Source organism: Cygnus atratus, chromosome 1 (assembly GCF_013377495.2).
Source record: "Cygnus atratus isolate AKBS03 ecotype Queensland, Australia chromosome 1, CAtr_DNAZoo_HiC_assembly, whole genome shotgun sequence".
Taxonomy (NCBI): domain Eukaryota; kingdom Metazoa; phylum Chordata; class Aves; order Anseriformes; family Anatidae; genus Cygnus; species Cygnus atratus.
The window spans coordinates 200,624,865-200,642,903 of NC_066362.1; the positions used below are offsets into that span (position 1 = coordinate 200,624,865).

Below are 18,039 nucleotides of genomic sequence, written 5' to 3' on the forward strand. Positions count from 1 at the left end.
AAACACTGGTTCGTTATCAAGACATAAACAGGAGACAACCGGTTTCCTCCAGAATCATACAACATTTATACCTTTGACCAGATTTTCAGAGTTTTGGGTTTGTTTAATCAGCATTTATGCAGATGGGTGTCCAGCATTCCCAGGAAACTTTTCAGCGGCTGTTATACAAGAACAAGATGACTGCAGATATGCGGGTCTTAATGGGTGGTAGGTGAAAGGAGGAATGCTTTTCAGAAACTTTTGAATTAACAGCTTTCCCCTATCCACAGAGTGGTTTTGGCCAATAGCTGAAAGTAATTCGTAAGTAATGGAATTACAAAAAACAAGCCGCAATTTCTCGAGTTTTGCAATCATCAGGGGATCTTATGGCTTGAAGAATCAGCCATGGCTACATGCCACAGAAAATTCCAAGGCAAAGGGCTGTAGTCAAAGGTTGCTCTAACAAGCAGCTGTCCAACTAGAGATATAATACAGTAATTTGGGGGAGTCTGGCATTTAAAAAGGAAACACTGAAAAGATAAATAACACGTCTCTTGCAAACTGAGAGAAAAAAGTTGTAAAACCAGTGTTTAATCTGAGCACACTACTGAATGTTTTAAAAAAGGAATACAGATACTTGTGAAAAAAGAATGTGAAAGTTGCACTCGCATGTCAAACATTTGGTATTATTTAAGACTATAAAACCTCAGTTGCCTATTCACCTGCATTTTCACCAGAAGAAAAAATGTTATCTCCCCTGCAGTAAGGTATGTAAGAATGTGTATGAAAAGCAGTATTTCAGCAGCTTTCATACTAGGCAATCTTAGCTCTCCAGGGTCTTAATTATGAGATGAGAGGAGGCTCCTTAAATAACCAGTGTAATCTCCAGAAGATTTGAAGTGTTTAACTTAGTATTTCCCTTTTTAGACCAATTATGTTCACAGCCCTGGGTTTTTAATGCCATGGAAGAACTCTATTCGATTTAGAAGCCTCGAGTCCAGAATACGCGTAAGTTTTCATATGAATGCCAAAAATCAGGTAAGCTTTTAGAAACACTTTTCAAAATAATCTTTACAAACATAAACAGACATACAAGCAACATACCTGAAAAAGAACATGAACAGAGCAGCTGTGATGCAGAACAACAGTACCTACAAGAAGGAGAAAGAGGGTTATTGCATCAGCCATCACACTACTACTGTATGTTCTGGATCGTGAACACTTCACAAATGTTCCTACAAAAGTTTCTCTTTATTTATATATGCTTCAATGGCATGAACATAACAGCTTGTCTGAATCCACCAAAAAGGATTCTCTTGTTTCTAGTGGACTTTGGTTGGTCCTACGGAAATTAAAAAAAAAAAAAATCCAAACCAGGGTAGTGGAATGATAGACAGAGCAAAGGATGCCATTTTAAATAGTCTGGAATATACTAATAAATAACAAAATAATAATAAAACAATAGAATGAAAACAAACACATATTCTCTCTGCTTTTGCTTTTGTGATTTATTCAAACATAGTCTTGATGGTTTCAGTTTAAAGAGCAGAAAATTTAAGATGCCTGCACAGACAGCTCCTCCCGCTTAACTGCTTTTGAGCAAGGCTGAGAACAGACAATCCTGTTCCCACACGAGTACCCTTTCTGTCAGTTCACCATAGCGTTAAACATGCTTGCAATAATGCAATCTTGCTCTAGATCAATGTGACTGTACATGAGTCAGCGAGCAAATTAGCAGCTCTCCACCACTGAGAAGGGAAAGTCCTGTACCTCCATCCCCTCAGCTACCTGCTCAATGCTTACTACCCTCCCTCACTACCCGCCCAGTGACTCAAAAATGCTGAAGAAAGCTAATCCAAGGAGAGAAAAAACAAAATACAAAAACAAAACACGAAAAAAACACACACACAATTTTTTCCCCCAATTTAATGAGATAAGATCATTGGAAGGGTCTAAAAGCACCAGAGCAGGCACGGGCAAAGGAAAGGAGGAAGACCTCAGTGCCAGGAGCAGGGAAGAAGAGACGGAGGATGAAGTCTGGAGACAGCAACAAGCTGTTGTGTCTTGACTGCAGAACTGCTTGCACTTACAGCATAGGCAGTAACAATCATATAATGCTTTAAATTCATAACCTGCTTTAATCCACACTATACCTTTGCCAGATATAGCTTGAGAGTGAGAAAATACTGTTTTGTACCAAATACAGTGTCCCACATTCCCAGCATTTATGAGGAAAAATAGCTTACAGATAAATTGCACTTATTTTCAAGGGTTCAAGAGGTTTTTTAACAAGATAGAACATAGAAAGTGTAAGCGAAAAGAACGGGAAATGTTGGCAGAAGTACACATTTGAAGGTTATAAACACATGTAGAACAGTAGATTAGGTTGCTACATGTTGATAGACATCAGAAAGTCTGATAAAAATTTGAATAGGGAAAGTTTACAATGAGTTTCAGAAGAAAAGAATCTTACAAGACTATTTCCTGTTTCAATGCCCTCTGGTATATGACTTAAAATTATGGCAGACAAGACATTGTAACATTATTTTTTATTCCTTTTCCTTCGCTAGTACTATCGTATTTCATTACTCTGCACCAAAAATGTGAACATCTGAAATCATTTTATATAAAAGCATTTGGGTGAAGCGAGGACAATGATCTATTTCAGTTCAAACGACCAGCAAAAGCAGACTTACATTTAAACCTGAGTTCTGCTTAAAAAGATCCGCCCTAACCCTCTGATGTTTAAACCACATTTAACCATTCAAACAGCAATCACCAATTCTCTGGTGCCGTTTCTGGGAGACAGAAGGGACAAAAGTCCTGGTGGCTTTGATGGCCCTGGGCAATGATATTGAGAATTACGTGAAAATGGCAAAGAATCAGTTTCCTGGGGGGGGAGGGGGGAGAAGTACACTTTTGCATACTAAAAGCACTAAAAGCACTCACATTATTAAATAGTCTGTTTTTGTTTTCCTTTTTTTTTTTTTTCTTCCTTCCTACCATTCTCTGATTACAGCTCGATTACACCCTAACAAGTATTTATACACATCGTTAAGATTCCCTCTGAGCTCTCTCCTCTCCAGGCTAAACAAACCCAGCTCTCCCAGCTCCTCACGTAGGAGCTGCTCCAAGTCCTTCATCACTCTTGTGACTGTGAAGGGTACGTCCAGGTCTCTCTTGTAGTGGGGAGCCCAGCACTGGGCACAGATCCCCAGATGTGTCTCCCCGCGGCTGACAAGAGGGGAAGGATCACCTCCCTCGACCCACTGCTTCTAGCACAGCCCAAGAGGCCAGTGTCCTTGTCTGCCACAAGAGCCCATTGCTGGCTCACGTTCAGCCCAGCACCCACCAGGATCCCCAGGTCCTGTTCTGCAGAGCTGCACTGCAGATGCTCAGCCCCCAGCCTGTGCTGGTGCTTGGGGTTGTTCCTCCCCAGGTGCAGGACTTTGCACCTCCCCGTGTTGAACTCCACGAGATTCCTGCCAGCCACCTCTCTCCAGCCTGTCCAGGTCCCTCTGGATGGCAGTACAACTACCTGGTGGGACAGGACAACCACTCCTCCCAGTTTTTATCATCTGCAAACAGTGTTAGGCGGTCAGCCAGGCCATATCTAATATCCACAACAATACTAGCATCAACTATTTGAAACATCCTATCTACAAACACCTAGATAAAATGATAAAAAACAACCAACACAGCCAACGAATAAATTAAAACTATTGTGATTTTCTTACTTGACAGACGCTTTAAGGAAAGGAGGAGGTGTAATTTATATAAACGTGAATGCACCTTTGTGGCAGTTGCACATGTAAATTAAGAAAGTTGGCACAGAGCTGCTCAACTACACTGCAGGAGAAAAGTTTAAGTTAGCAGGTCATTATTCAGCTACATTTAACTGAGGTCATTATGGAGATTTTGCTTCCCTTTTCTTTTCAGTAACGATTCTAATGATGGAACAGATACTGGGTAACCAATTGACAAAATCCTTTAGGAGGCTCAGTCTTCACGCAAAGTGGCTGAATTGCCCAAAGTCAACAAGATGAAATTCAACAAAAATAAATACGAAGTACTTGGCAGGAGAAATCACATACACAAAAAACACGAGAAGAAATAACTGCATAGGCAGTACAAGGGTATAATAAATTTCACAGATCACAAATCAATATGTGCCAGCAATGCGATGCTGCAGAAAGCACTGTAAAATAGAATTATGGACTCTTTCAGAAATAGAGGAGGTGAGGTATAGCAGCATATTACACTAACAGCCTGGTGCTAGAAACTCCCTGCAATACGATGTTGAGAACTGCTGTTAAAGGACTTTAAGCACAGGCAAGGCAAGACAGTGCAGAAGGGACAATGAAAATAACAGGCATGAAATACGCGACTGCTGGGAAAAATCAAGAACTGTGTTTGCTTAAGCTAAAGAGAGGCAGCTGATGACAAACATAACTGTTTTCAAATATGCACAAAGTCATAACCACATACCAACAAATGTCTCGTCCACCTGCACAGAAGGAGAAAGAGGTGAGACAAGCCTACTGCAAGGACGATGGATGGTACAGAGAGTTTTCTCCACAGGGCACCAATGCACTGCAACCAGGACTCCCACCTGGAGTCCTGCATCGAGGTCTTTGGCCCCAGCACAAGAAAGATGCGGGGCTGTAAAAGCGAATCTAGGAGGGCTAAAAAGATGATCAGAGGGCTGGAGCACCTCTCCTGTGAAGAAAGGCTGAGAGACCTGGGGATGTTCGGCCTGGAGAAGAGAAGGCCCCAGGGAGACCTCATTGTCACTGTGGCCTTTCAGTACTTAAATGGGTCTTATAAAAAGGATGGAGAAGGACTCCTTACTTGGGCAGACAATGACAGGACAAAGGGGAATGGTATTAAACTAAAAGAGGACAGATTTAGACTAGACATTAGGAGGAAATTCTTCACTGCAAGGGTGGTGAGGCCCTGGCACAGGCTGCCCAGAGAAGCTGTGGATGCCCCATCCCTGGAGGTGTTCAAGGCCAGGCTGGATGGGGCTTTGAGCAACCTGGGCTGGTGGGAGGTGTCCCTGCCCATGGCAGGTGGGTGGAACTGGATGGGCTTTAAGGTCCCTTCCAGCCCAAACCATTCTGGGATTCTATGATTCTAAGTAGCCTGTGAGCTACTTTATCAGAGGGGTTTAAAATCAGAAGAGGCAAAAGTCTCTTAGCTATGCTCTGGTTATGTTTGACACCATTGCTCAAGCGCTGCTTCTGCCTGGCATTTACACAACTCAAGGGCAGTAAAATGTGCAGCTAAAGCAGCCAGTTCAACATGACATGCACAGCTGAACACAGAAAGCCCAGCCCTTGTCTTACTGTAGTACCAGCACACGGAAGGTCACTGTCTTCCAGAATTAAGCTGTTTTCAAAATATGCCTCTTTTTTCCAACCAAACTTTTCCCTGTTGTATCTAAGCAGCACCCTATTTTAAATTTAAAAACAACTACACTAAAAGAGAAAAAATACACTAAAGCCTACAGAATTACAATTCTAAATACTGAGTGAATTTAAGCCTTAAAATAGTAGCTAGCGAGCAGGAAGTCTACTTTGGGATTTTCTTGCAGAGTCCATCAGTTTTTGATTTACAGTACAAGGTCAACAAATTGAGCTTGGCAACACACGGACCTTGAAACTTTCCAGCTGCAGGAACAGCTACAACAAGCAGACAACATAAATGTTTCTAATGAGAGTGATCCACCCTAAATATTTTAACATTTCTAAAGAGATGCACAGAGGTTACAAGGAAAATTCCCTATGCTTCATGGTAGGTTAGCCGAGTTGGTGTGTAAGGAGAGCACTGTAATTTAGTTGACTGTACTGTACCTTACCTACTGTACTATACTGAACCGTAATAGAGAAGAGGAAAAAGTATGATACAAAACTTAGAGGCACTTTTTTTCACATCTTTGTGGGCTGACAACACCAATTTCTTTTTTTTCAAGAAAGTTTAGCCTTCATATAAACATCCTGAAGCAACACGCAGCAGTTCCTACTTCTGAGTACAAAACCCAGCTCGGGACATTGCCTGAATTAGGGCCAAGGAAGGGGCTGCTGATTTACCTGGAAAATGAGCTGAAAGCACTGGGGCTGCTCTGATTGCTGGGGTACAGAGAGACCCAGAGGTACCAGGTGGGTGTTATTTGGGCTGGACTATGCAGCTTCTGAATCTTCCCTCCTGCAGATGACACCCATCTGCTTATAGCTGACGTAGAGTTAATAGTCAGCTTTCCTGGGCTAACCATGTCTCTAACTGGAGGTTGCTGATGTCCCGTCCAGTCAGAAGAAGAATCGGAGAGAAGTCTGTGATAAAGAACCACAAACTTTCTGATTAAAAAGCGCTGAAGATGCCTGTGACCTGTGCAAAGGGACAAGTCAGTGATATTAGCTGGCTGAAATATTTAGAGTGTCAGAGCTACAGTTCAACACTGGCCAGTGTTAAATCCAACTCACAGAGGACACGAGGCTGTTTCAGCCGCTAGCACATCAAGGCCTGACTTCAAGGATATTCACGAGACGTGAAAACCATCACCTTCTGGATCAAGCACTTACCAATTCATGTGAGAGCGATAGCTACACTTAGGGATAAAAAAAGTGACTGCTCCTAGATCTTGAAGGCTGTATGCTGCAGAAAAAAGGAACAATCAGCTAGTGTCTGAGGAAAATTTTACTGGCAAAAATCAAGGAAAATTAAAATAAAAACTCTGATAACACTTGACTGACAGGTCAATTAAAAGGAGTTTCTCCAGTAACTCTTACTTGAGCCATTTTTTTCCTAAAGTTACAAAGAAAGGTGGAGTTAGTTTTTTTTTGTTGTTGTTTTTTTAATTGGTCACTAGTTGCTATTTCTACAAGTATGGCCATAATAATAATAATAATAATTTAATACTAATATGTGCTTAGTTTCTTAAATTACTACTTTTTATTTAAGATTTTCTGTTTTAAAAGCACTTTGTGATCTATACACATACGATTGGAATCTTGTATAGTGGTCACGGATTTTCACTCTTAAATTACATGATCCAGAAGAAAGAGCCATTTCACATTTCAGTTTAATCCTTAAAGTAAACCAGCCTGCCATTTATCCACAGAAGAGCCTTCTGCTTTCTCTGCCGATCGTGGTTATAAGCACTCTTTTGACCTTTATGCATCTAGTTGAGTAGTGGTAGGGTAGTTGTAGCATCTTTTATTATATTAAACAACCTTACCAGGGCTGAAGGAACACACTCCTTCAGACTTTTGAGAACACAATCCATTCTCCAGATTTACCTCTATTTCAGACACAAGGAATATTTTTTGTGCCCAAAAGCCATTCTGTTTTTTTTTTTTTCAATACAAATTATTTGGTCTAATGAAGAAAAACAACCAAACAGAAAAGCACAAACAAACCTAGCTTTAACCATAAAACCACAGAGCTACACAACAGCACTGTAAGTAAAATTGATATAAATCACAGAAAATTGTTAACTGCTGCCTGTAGTTCCTCAATTTTATTTCAAAACATGTTATTGCTCCAATAAAAAATGCTTTCTATGGCTCTTATGACTAAGATTCTCCCATATAGAAGCTCCCTTCTAAAATATAAAAAATAATACAATAGAAATAGGTATGAAGATTAATGTAATGTCCCTATGCTCCAAGATCAAGGAAAAAAGTATACATGGAATTATCTCTTTTCTACCTCCACATCACAATCATGTAAACAGTAGTCTCCTAGTCAATTAACTGTCTCTATAAAGTTGATATGCTGTGTTGTTTTTTTCCAATAATAAAATATTTTAAAGCATTTTTTTTGTAATTTTATGGTAGTTAAAGGAGATGGATGGAAATCACTGAAAATTTCCGATTAATTACACAAAGATACCATAAGTCGTACAAAAATAATTTATGTGAAAATAGCTGTCAAGTTTCATTACCTGCAGCCACTTGAAATCTGATCTGATGACCAGTCTTACCAATGTGAGCCGATATTTTCTATCATTATTTCATGCCCCAAGCAAGAAGCTATCATAGTAAATAATTATCTGGTGGAATGAGTCACCGTTAGCTGACAATGCAGTTCTTATGGATGACAGCTGCATCTTTACATATACAGAACTGAAGAGCAGGACTTCGGCCCTAAAACCACAACCTGCTAATAATATCAACTGTATCTCCATAATTTACTGCTATAAACCATATTTACACCCTGACATGGTAGAGGAAGACTGTAACAGATGCTTATTACTAGACTATATCAGCAATGGATTTGGCAAGTGATTTTCCTGAGTACTGAACCAGTTTCCACCTGTTCTCCCTCTCCCCACCACAGTTCTCTATATGCTGTCCCATGGGAGTACAAAGTACAGTTGTCAGGTTTTTGTTGCATCCCACATTTATTTTTCTTACCTCTTAAGCTTCTAATCTGTTTTGGCTAGCACAGCAGATTCTCCTGAGAGCCACACTGGTGTAACTAAGCTAAAAAAGCAGAATAGGCAGCTACAAAGAGCAACTCAATGCCCCGAACAGATGCCTGCAATGGAACTGAAGATGCCCGAATCTCAACACTTTTGGGTTATTCAAGAGAAGACACGGAGGTGGCTGGAGTGCCGCTCCAACAGCCTGGATGGATAAAGACTGTTTGTAATGTGCAGAAATCAAACACGTGATGGCTAGAACCTGAAGTCTGCCAGATTCAGAAAAACAAGATGGCATCGTCTTCTCCTGTTAGTAAGATTAACCAAACACAATGACACTGTTTTGCGTATCATGAGTTACACACTCAATGCACAATGTGGTGAGATTCACTGGTCAGTGCTAAGCAGTATCTGACTGTGTAATTTTAATGGCCTCCTGAGGTGTCCGTATTCATGAAAACAGTATTGCTGATGTGTGTCTTCAAAACGAACGCATTACAAATACTAAAACATGCATCTGGACACACCACAGCAAAGGTTTCTCAAATCCACTGTTCCTTATTTAAACTTAAGCGTGTTGAACAAAATACATACCTCAGGTCTGTCAAACAGCTCCTTGAGGCTACAGGGAAAATAAAGGGAAGGGGGAAGCCTAAAGGGAAAACAGGCTTCAAATCCTGCAGCAGCTCCACACTATTGTAACCTTCTCACTTTTTCTGTCTTGGAATCCCTCGTGCCTTTCTCAGCAGAGCTGTTTCGTGGACAACACCTTTGGGAACAAGCCAGCTCCATTAAATAGGGGCAGAGAGTTTTCAACGACTGACCTCTGTACTTAGCCCCAACCCCCTTATATTTCAATCCAATGCGGAGAGGTGAAGAGCCAGCGGGGAATGACACGCACCCTGCACTCCTGCAGGAATGAACTGTTCGGGAACAATTGATAATCTGAGTCTGACACAGATTTAACAAAACACATACGCCATAACCAAATACTGTTCTCAGTACCTGCTGGGTGCAGCCACGGGCTGACAGAGTTTGACTCTGCCTGACTTCTCTGAAGTCATATACTACCTCTCTTTTACACTCTAATTCAAATATGAGATCTACTTTCTAGCTTTTACTACTTTTAGAACAGCAATCTTTATAATATCCCTTATTTTTCTATTAATAGTGCCTCTGAATTCCTGAGAACTGCAGCGAATAGCAAAAACGGACTATTTGTCTCTCAGTGATGCTTATTAAAGAAGTCACACTTCTCACTTGAAACTTCATTAGTAAAGCTCTGAAAGAAAGAATATAAAGATATTTTATGTTGAAAACTTGATTTGTTTTTGTACAAAAGCATGACAACTTGTGGAAAATAGTGGTTGTCTTTCACCAAAATTAAATTCCTACTGATCCCAGAAGACATCAGCACATTGATCTGCACCTTCAATTCTAAGACAGATCCTCTTCTCCCTGGACATTTCAAGTTCTGCAATGTTCTACCTCCTTTCCATGGTAAATCCTGTTAAATGGTAACATTTCTAACAACTCCACAAACACATGGTGTTCTTTTGTACTTGAAATCCACTGTAGTTGGAGAAAATTTCATGAGCTATCAAAAGTACTAGTGAAAACTCTTGATGTAATCTTGGTCATGCACATAATGGTTACTTTTCTATTTTAAATTAAGTAACCTGTGAAGCAATATAATATTACTACTGCTTCAAAATTGACAGGCTTTATGAAAACATATAAAACAATTTGTCAGATCCGTATCAGGTGTTTTGCCAACTCAGCTACACCCACACCCCTTCAGCTTGCTATAGACTCCTGAATTTTTCTGTCAGCAAGCCTCAAGCAATCTCTAAACAGATAAGATCAAAAGAAAGACTAATAAGTGTTATTAAACAAGAGATTATGTAGATTCATGATAAAGCACTGATGCTCGATCACGACTGAATACTTAGAGTTGGCAAACATTGAATGTCACTGAGCCGAGACAGGGAGCACCTGCCAGTGTCAGAACAGCATGAGGGAATGAAAGAGAAAATTAAACCCTCTGATTTTCTAGTTCACAAATGCCACATATACACGTGTAGTTAAGCACTTCAGCAATCCTTCACTTGTTTTTTCAAAAAGCGCTTGTCAAGTCTCTCCCTGTTTTTCATGTTGCCTTAACCACAGCAAACAAAGCTGCAGCATGCCGTAATGGAACAACAGAATTGCCTTTTGCAAAGCTCTTGTTAAGAGCCCACTGTTGTTCAAGAGCACACAGCATGTGAGAGGCTGAAGTACAAAAAAAAAAGTAACTGTATCTTCTGAAACTTCTTTTCTGAAACCAATCAACTCTTTTAAACCAACCATGCATGCTGCTCCATGGACAACCAGTCGTGGCAAGGCTGGCACAGAGCCATAGGGCTGCACCACTCCCAGCCCTCCCCCAGCCCCAGGCTGTATCTTGGTGCCCCTACATCCCCACATCACACCCCAGCAGAAGCCCTCAGTTATCAGGCATCACAAGTGGCTGCCCAGGGTGGCTGTGAAGCCTCAACTCTCGGAGGTGCTCAGCTCAGACAGACAAGGCCCTGAGCAGCAGGCCACAGCGGGCCTTGCTTTGAGGGAGGCTGGGCCACGGTCTCCAGAGGTGCCTCCCTACCTCAGCTCGCCTGTGATGACCCTACACAGAATCACCCTGTACTGAACTACATGATAAGAAGTATTTCCCCCATGATCATTAAAAAGATGTATCCGTTTGCCTAGTGATTTTTCTAAATCAATGATAAATACAAATGAGAGAGAAAATTGTCCAACTGCTTAGAACAAAGAATGCCACATAATTTAACATACGCAGACATACATCATGCTTATTATCACAATAATAAGTAGCTCAGAATAGTGCCAAAGAAATGAAGTTGCAATTCAGTCAAGTAAATGTTGGGAGTAAAATTTGGAATGCAAACAGATTTCAAAAGTTGATTGTACTCCCAAACAATAACCAGACCTTGCAAGTGGTTGATTTCCTTACTGTTTTTTACAGATGCAAATATTTCCAGAAGCTTCGAAAGAGTAAAATATCCCAGTGATTAACCCTTATAGACTGTGTAGTCCACACCATTCTGTTCCTGCACAAAGAACCTGGGCAAAAATAATGTAGAAACGTTTTCATATCTCTATAACCAAGGCTGATTTTGTATTGAGTTGTTTTGGTTTGGGGTATTTTGGTATTTCTATAGGGTTTAACAGCTTACAACATTTCCCAGCTTATAACACTTCAAGCTTAACATAACTTTTCAGGGTATTTACGACCACAGAATAAGTAGAAGTGAATGTAATTTAAAGTGGAATGATATCAAATCATTAAGCTTATCTAATCCTCATTCTATTCTCAAATCTAACTTGTAAGCACCAATGCTAATTTTTATTTCTGGTATTATCATCTTTTGCATGAGTTATTTAGTCATCTTGCTTTAAGGTCTTTTTTCCTTTTGTTTAGCACTCACAGTTTTCTTATCGATGCGATTTCAGCTACAGAATCATAGAAGGTCCCGAGCTGAAAAGGACCCACAAAGAACATGGAGTCCAACTCTAAGCTTCCTGTACTTAAAATGCTCAGTTCTGAACAACAGCAGCATTTCTCCAGTGTCATTTCCATCATCCTCAAGTCACATACAGATGCTCCTAACCTTACTTCCACCTATGTACATTTTCGTTGTGGAATAATAATGCTCTCTCAAGAACTCAAGGCTGAAATTATGTTTCACACAAAATCTGTTCCTGACAGCTTTCTTGCATTCACTGAAGTGATCCTCATTTCTTAATTCCAGAATCTAAATTAGTTTCCTCTTTCTAACCAAGCAAAATAATATCAGTTTGCTTACCAGTCTGCCTGAAGCACAGACACTACATCTATAACCATTCACTCTGGCAATTAATAGACTTGCATTAAATAAAGCATTTCTATGCTTTTGAATTTATCTTCCTATCAGCACTCAACTATAATATTAGAATTCATAACTTGGTTTCAACCAAATTCATCCAAGCTCCACTTCTCAAAGAGAATTACATTCTTGCAAGATTCACTGAAACTGGCATCTGGGGAATGGAGAGAGGCCAAAATGAGCGCCCGTGACGCAGGAAGAGCTTGCAGACTTCATGTGGAAGTCATCTCCTCCCTTTGGTCTGCTATTCTTCAGTAAAATTGTTGAAAATTGCTACAGTTAACATCTGTATTTTATACGTGCAGCTTTGACTTGAGGAAAAAACAGACAAAATAAATTACTTTATGTCAAATAACACTCTAGATAACATGCAGTGCTTCTGAATACAACACCAAACCTCCCCTCACACACACTCAAGAAAATTTCAATGATAAGAAAAATACACTTTTGCATTTGTTTTGCACATAACTCCAACTTTATCCTAAATTATGCCAAGAATAGCTTTAAAATATATAAACTACAAGAAGTAAACCTTTCCACTTCCCTTTTAATTCATCATGTTGGAGCAAGTACTTCTGAAATGTCTGAAATGGTCCCATGCAAGTGAATTTGGGCCCCCTGAAATTCGAATAGGCTATATAGGGCTTTTTCTTGTTTTAAATATTCATTCACTTCAAAACCATAAACAACCTATTAAATTACTATAAACTTCAATTTCAGATATCTATATACATATATATATGTATTTATGTATAACACAGAGTCCAAAAAGCAACAATGTCAAGATATTCACAGACGATGTGTACCAGCGTTTCATATTATATCAATGAACCGTACTGAACCAAATTTAAAATCTACACTTTAAATCTACATTTAAACTCTAAGATTGGGTCCCTGTAATAATAATATAAATTAATGAGCTCTTCATGGTGGCTATACATGTTGCTATGCAAATTCAGGTGGAAGCTTCATGAATTCCTCTCAAGCAATGTTGGCTTAAAGAGGTACCACTCCTGCTCAGTGGCACCTTTACTTGCTGGTCACCACCTTGTGTATTCTGCTGACATAGAGATGCACAGAAAAATGAATCCGAGACCTGATCCATCTGAAAGCAACATTTTCCCCTCCCAAGGGCTGAACACAGGCAGGAACATGCAGCTGGGGTCCATGCCTGCCTAAACCAGCATGAACCACACCGAGATCGAATCACAGCCTGAGACACCGTGCAGTCTCCTAACAGTGCAGACATTTCAACCAGCACAATTTGCACGTTCTCTCTGTACAACTTTGAAGAATAAAAGCGAGAAGTAGGTGGCTGTGAATTAGTCAAATCAGGATGTATTTGAAATGTAGAATTGGAAGCGTCCTTTAAATTTAATGCTGCAAACAAAAGCCACAGCCACTAACATCTCTAAATATTAAACCCATATGTAAGCTGAAATTTAAATCTGGTTACTTATCCTACAAGAATATTACAAATGTAGTAAATACTAAAAAAAAACAATAAATTTTCTTCGTAGTCTGTGCAGATGTCTCCTATTAGACTTCTGAACATAAGTCTGTAGCTCATGTTACGGATATCATCCAAGATTTCATCTCCACCATGAGGATTTCTGCCTGCCTCTTTTTATTCCAGAGCTCATAATCACTGAATTACAAGGTTTGATATTACCCTAGTATCCAAGAAAGAACTGCAATTGATATTTGTCTTTAAAAGTTTACAGGTGTTGAAATATTTTTGTTGCTGCAAAGCACATGTATTAAAGTAATATTCCTACCGTAAGATTCTGTGCAATGTACAGTCATGAAAGTCCCTGTATCCACTAATAATGGTGAAAATTATATTTATTATATATTTATATTTATTATTGCACTGGTAAAAATTACAAATAATACCAGAACAAGATGAAATTCCGAAAAGCACTAAAAACTAGTACGGGAATAGGTTGAAAGGAGTAGAAATAAAGTATTTTCATAATTGACAAAAATATACAGTAGGGTTTTACCACTATTACAACTGCCTAATAATTAGTTTTAGCAGGGCATTTGATAATTAGAGTAAGCTATTTTAAAAATTTCAAAGAAATTTTAGCATGCTCAGCCTTATTGCAAGTCAGTTACAAGGACACCTGAAGGTTTCATTAAGTGGGTAACTTGATGATAGGCATATATGAAGGAAGATTAACTCAAATCAATGCTGAAGACATTGGTGGTATCATCATATAAATGACACTGACAGTTTCTCATCTCTAAAATATCACCGAAGGAGAAAAACAGAAGCAGACTAGAACTTAGAGTTTCTAAAAATATGACTTCCTGCAAACTGTTGTACAAAGGCACTTTAAAAGTTATAAACTGTTATAACTTCCTAAACTTTAATTCATACCCTGTATATTTGCATTATATGAGGATAGAATACATGCACTATGTCAGGGTAAAAGTATCTCAGAAAGACAACTTTGCTGTGCAAAATGTCATGTGCTCACGGGAAAGAAAATCTATATAAAACTTTTTTAAAACTTCTCAGAGATGTATGTCTGTAACTCAGCAATGAGCCGTAATCAGGTATAACAGCGCTATTTAACCTCCGTGTTCAGTATAAAATTTCAATTGTCCATAAAAGTAGCATCTATAGATAATCAGAAAAAGGAGTCATCAGATGCACACACACATAAAACACCTACATACAAGGACAGACTACATTTACCTCTTTTACTACAAGCAACTCCATCCAAGCTGCTCTGGTCTCTACATTTCTTGGGATTCACATATGCTCTAGGAGCACATAAAAAATTAAATGTATGCATGAAGCAATAAATGTCACACTCCTTCCAACCACATAGAAGAATATTTTTTCAAGCTGTAGCAGATGAACATCTGAGACTGCACAGCAGCACCTGACAATAGCCTAACTCAAGTACCAATTCTCTTAAATTGCATAAATAATTATATACATTTAAACATGGTGGAAAAGTTTCATTTATCTCTATATTATTAATTTCTACCACTTAAACTAGACAAGAAAAAATGGAAATGACTAGGCTTGATTTCTGTTTGTTGTTGTTTGTGACCTTTTTCCTAATCTGTTTACAAGTTCCAAAAATATTTTGAAAGCTAGTGCCAAGTACAAATTTGCCTAAATTAAAAAACTGGACCAGAGCTGCTTGCAAAAACAATCATCAAAGAAAATCTGACCTCTTCCTTAATCAAATTCAGCTTCTCTCCTGTTGCCTTAAATGAACAATTTCTAATTATAGCTTCTGTTTTCTACTTCACTGTTAAAAAATCCTCCACTCTATGATGGCAGGTGACTATAGTGAGTTCAAGAACCATCAGGCATTTGTAAGTTAGATAACCCTTTCAGGAACAACTTAGATTTATATGATCTTGCTTTGTGGCTGACAAACGGATTAGATCACCTCTTGAAGTCCCTTCCAACCTAGATTTTCACGGTTCTTTCATCTCTCACTACTGTCTGCCTTCCACATACTACAGGAAAGATTGTAAATAAAGTCTGCCTTGCTTTTATTATCCACCCCCCCAAAGATACAGCTAAATGCATACACATACACACACACAAATCCCCCTACATGTATATATAGAGATTTTTTAAGGGAAAAAAAAAGAGTGGAAGGAACACAGATTATCTGCAAACCCTGACTCTGCACATTTGCAGGAAACATGGTGAGACAATGCACCCAGAGAGGTCAAGATGCCTACAAAAATAGTAGAATAAAAGATAGAAATCTGCTTGGCATCTTCTTTTTTCCTAGCAGTAGCGCTTGTATTTTCTGAAGGGAATCCAGGTGATCACCTGAGCCACTCAGAAGTCATACAACAGTAGAAGACGACTGCGGATAATGGAGGAAGGAGCAGTCCCTTCTTCTGGCCATAGTGCTGACCTGTCCAGCGCCCCCCACATGGGTACTTATTCCTGTCCGTGTCCCTGTTCCCGTTTCCACCGCTGTTTGTGCAGCTGTGTGATGAACACATTCAGGGAACTGATCTGCCTGAAAAATAACCCTGCACAAACAGTCATTTTTCAGCCTCAACAATTTCCTGGTCCATGTGCCTCGAGCCCGCAGCAGCCCTCGGTTCTGCTGGGGAAAGCGAGGGGCAGGAACAGGATGGAGCTGAGCAACCCCATCCTCCCCGAAACTGCACGCTTCTTCTCTTAAAAGCCACGCAGCATGAGCAGACACCTCCTACAAATGCTTTTTATTGTATATATACACATACACGTATACATACAGTGGTATGTTGGTGTTTACTAATTGAAGTTAAACTATTTAAAATTATTTATAATTATTTATTTTTAGGCATAAATCCTGGCAACTTGTATATGATGTCACATCAGCATTTTGGCAGCTATCTAGAGCTTTGGCAGCGTTTCCAATAACATCATGAACTACATGCACTTCTTTGCATGTAACAGCCTCTTGAGAACGTGAGGAGGGGGAAATAGCACCAGGAGCTAAAAAGATGCCTCTCACATTTCCCAAGATAGATGCCTCCACAATCTACAGCTGACACTAGTTGTCATCGAAAGATACAATTAACTTCTCAGGGTAACGAGAGCTTTTAACATTTTATATGTCCACACAGGTTCAGGAAAAAGCGTGCACAGAAAAAAAAATAATATTAAACCAGCAAAAGTAATGTGAAACATGGCTAATATAATTATAAGCTTGACAGATGCTTATGCCTAGGGGCAATACTCCATTGCACTAGTACCACAGGAACATCTCAGTTCGTACAGGACAGAATATGGAACTGTTATGTAGCAGGACTACTAAAATCCCCACAGTTTCCCTCAGATGATGCCAGTGCCCCGTGATCCACACCTTCACCTGCCTCAGCCCTTATCCTTCCTCGAGGCACGTCCCACCCCTCGGGTGACATCTTTCCAGTACCAGCACCAATGGGTCGAGTCCCAGGTGGGAGGACCTGCAGGGAAAGGCTGGGAAGGGACAGAGATTTTCCTGGTCTGTCAGCTCTTACTGGTCTGTTTCTCAAGAACTCTAAGTATCAAGTACCTGGGATGCTTGATGTTACTTGATTTGGGGATTTTTTTTAAATATAAATGATACTAGATTCAAATATTATCACTTACAGTTGTATGCACAACAGCTCAAAAAACCCTGCAACCTTGTTAAATACAGTTCACAGCAAGTCGTTGAGAGCACAAAGCTATAAGCTGGCCACCAAGATCTAAAACAATTAAATTCCGTAAATTATTCATATTTAAGAAAATTAACTGTTATTGCGGAAATTAATTAAAAGCTGATTTGCTAAAATAGCTCTGTAATCCACTGACATAACTGTCGACAGCACGCACTTCTAAGAATATGGTGCTGTCCCCAGGAAATTATCTACTGGGAACATGAAAAAATGATAATGGGCATATTAGCTGCATTTGTAACTGCCCATACAATCAATCACGCAGCTAAATTTAATGAGCTCTTGACATTATTGCAGTGTCTCCAAGGTTAGCACACAGTTGTTTCAAGCCTCTAACCACATTTCAGGAACATACCCAAAAAATTTCAGTTTCTTCTAGCGCTACCCCACAGACATTTCCCAAACTCTTCCAAAAGCAAATATTATTTTTTTATTATTTCTGTGTATGAATCTGAATTTTACCATTTAAGTCCATGAGAACTGGACAAAAAGTAGCCATACATGTGAAATCTTAGCAAAATCAATGTTTTT

At 39.4% G+C, this 18,039-nt stretch overlaps 1 protein-coding gene across 2 annotated transcripts in view; it reads right to left on the reverse strand.

Annotated features, from left to right (window-relative positions):
• TMEM135 (transmembrane protein 135) overlaps window positions 1-18,039 on the reverse strand; it is a 181,451-nt gene that overhangs the window by 62,833 nt on the left and 100,579 nt on the right. For both annotated transcript variants that reach the window (XM_035542443.2, XM_035542445.2), the window contains one exon: window positions 1,084-1,130. In XM_035542443.2, the coding sequence (XP_035398336.1) occupies window positions 1,084-1,130 (47 nt within the window). The remainder of the gene's footprint in view (window positions 1-1,083; window positions 1,131-18,039) is intronic.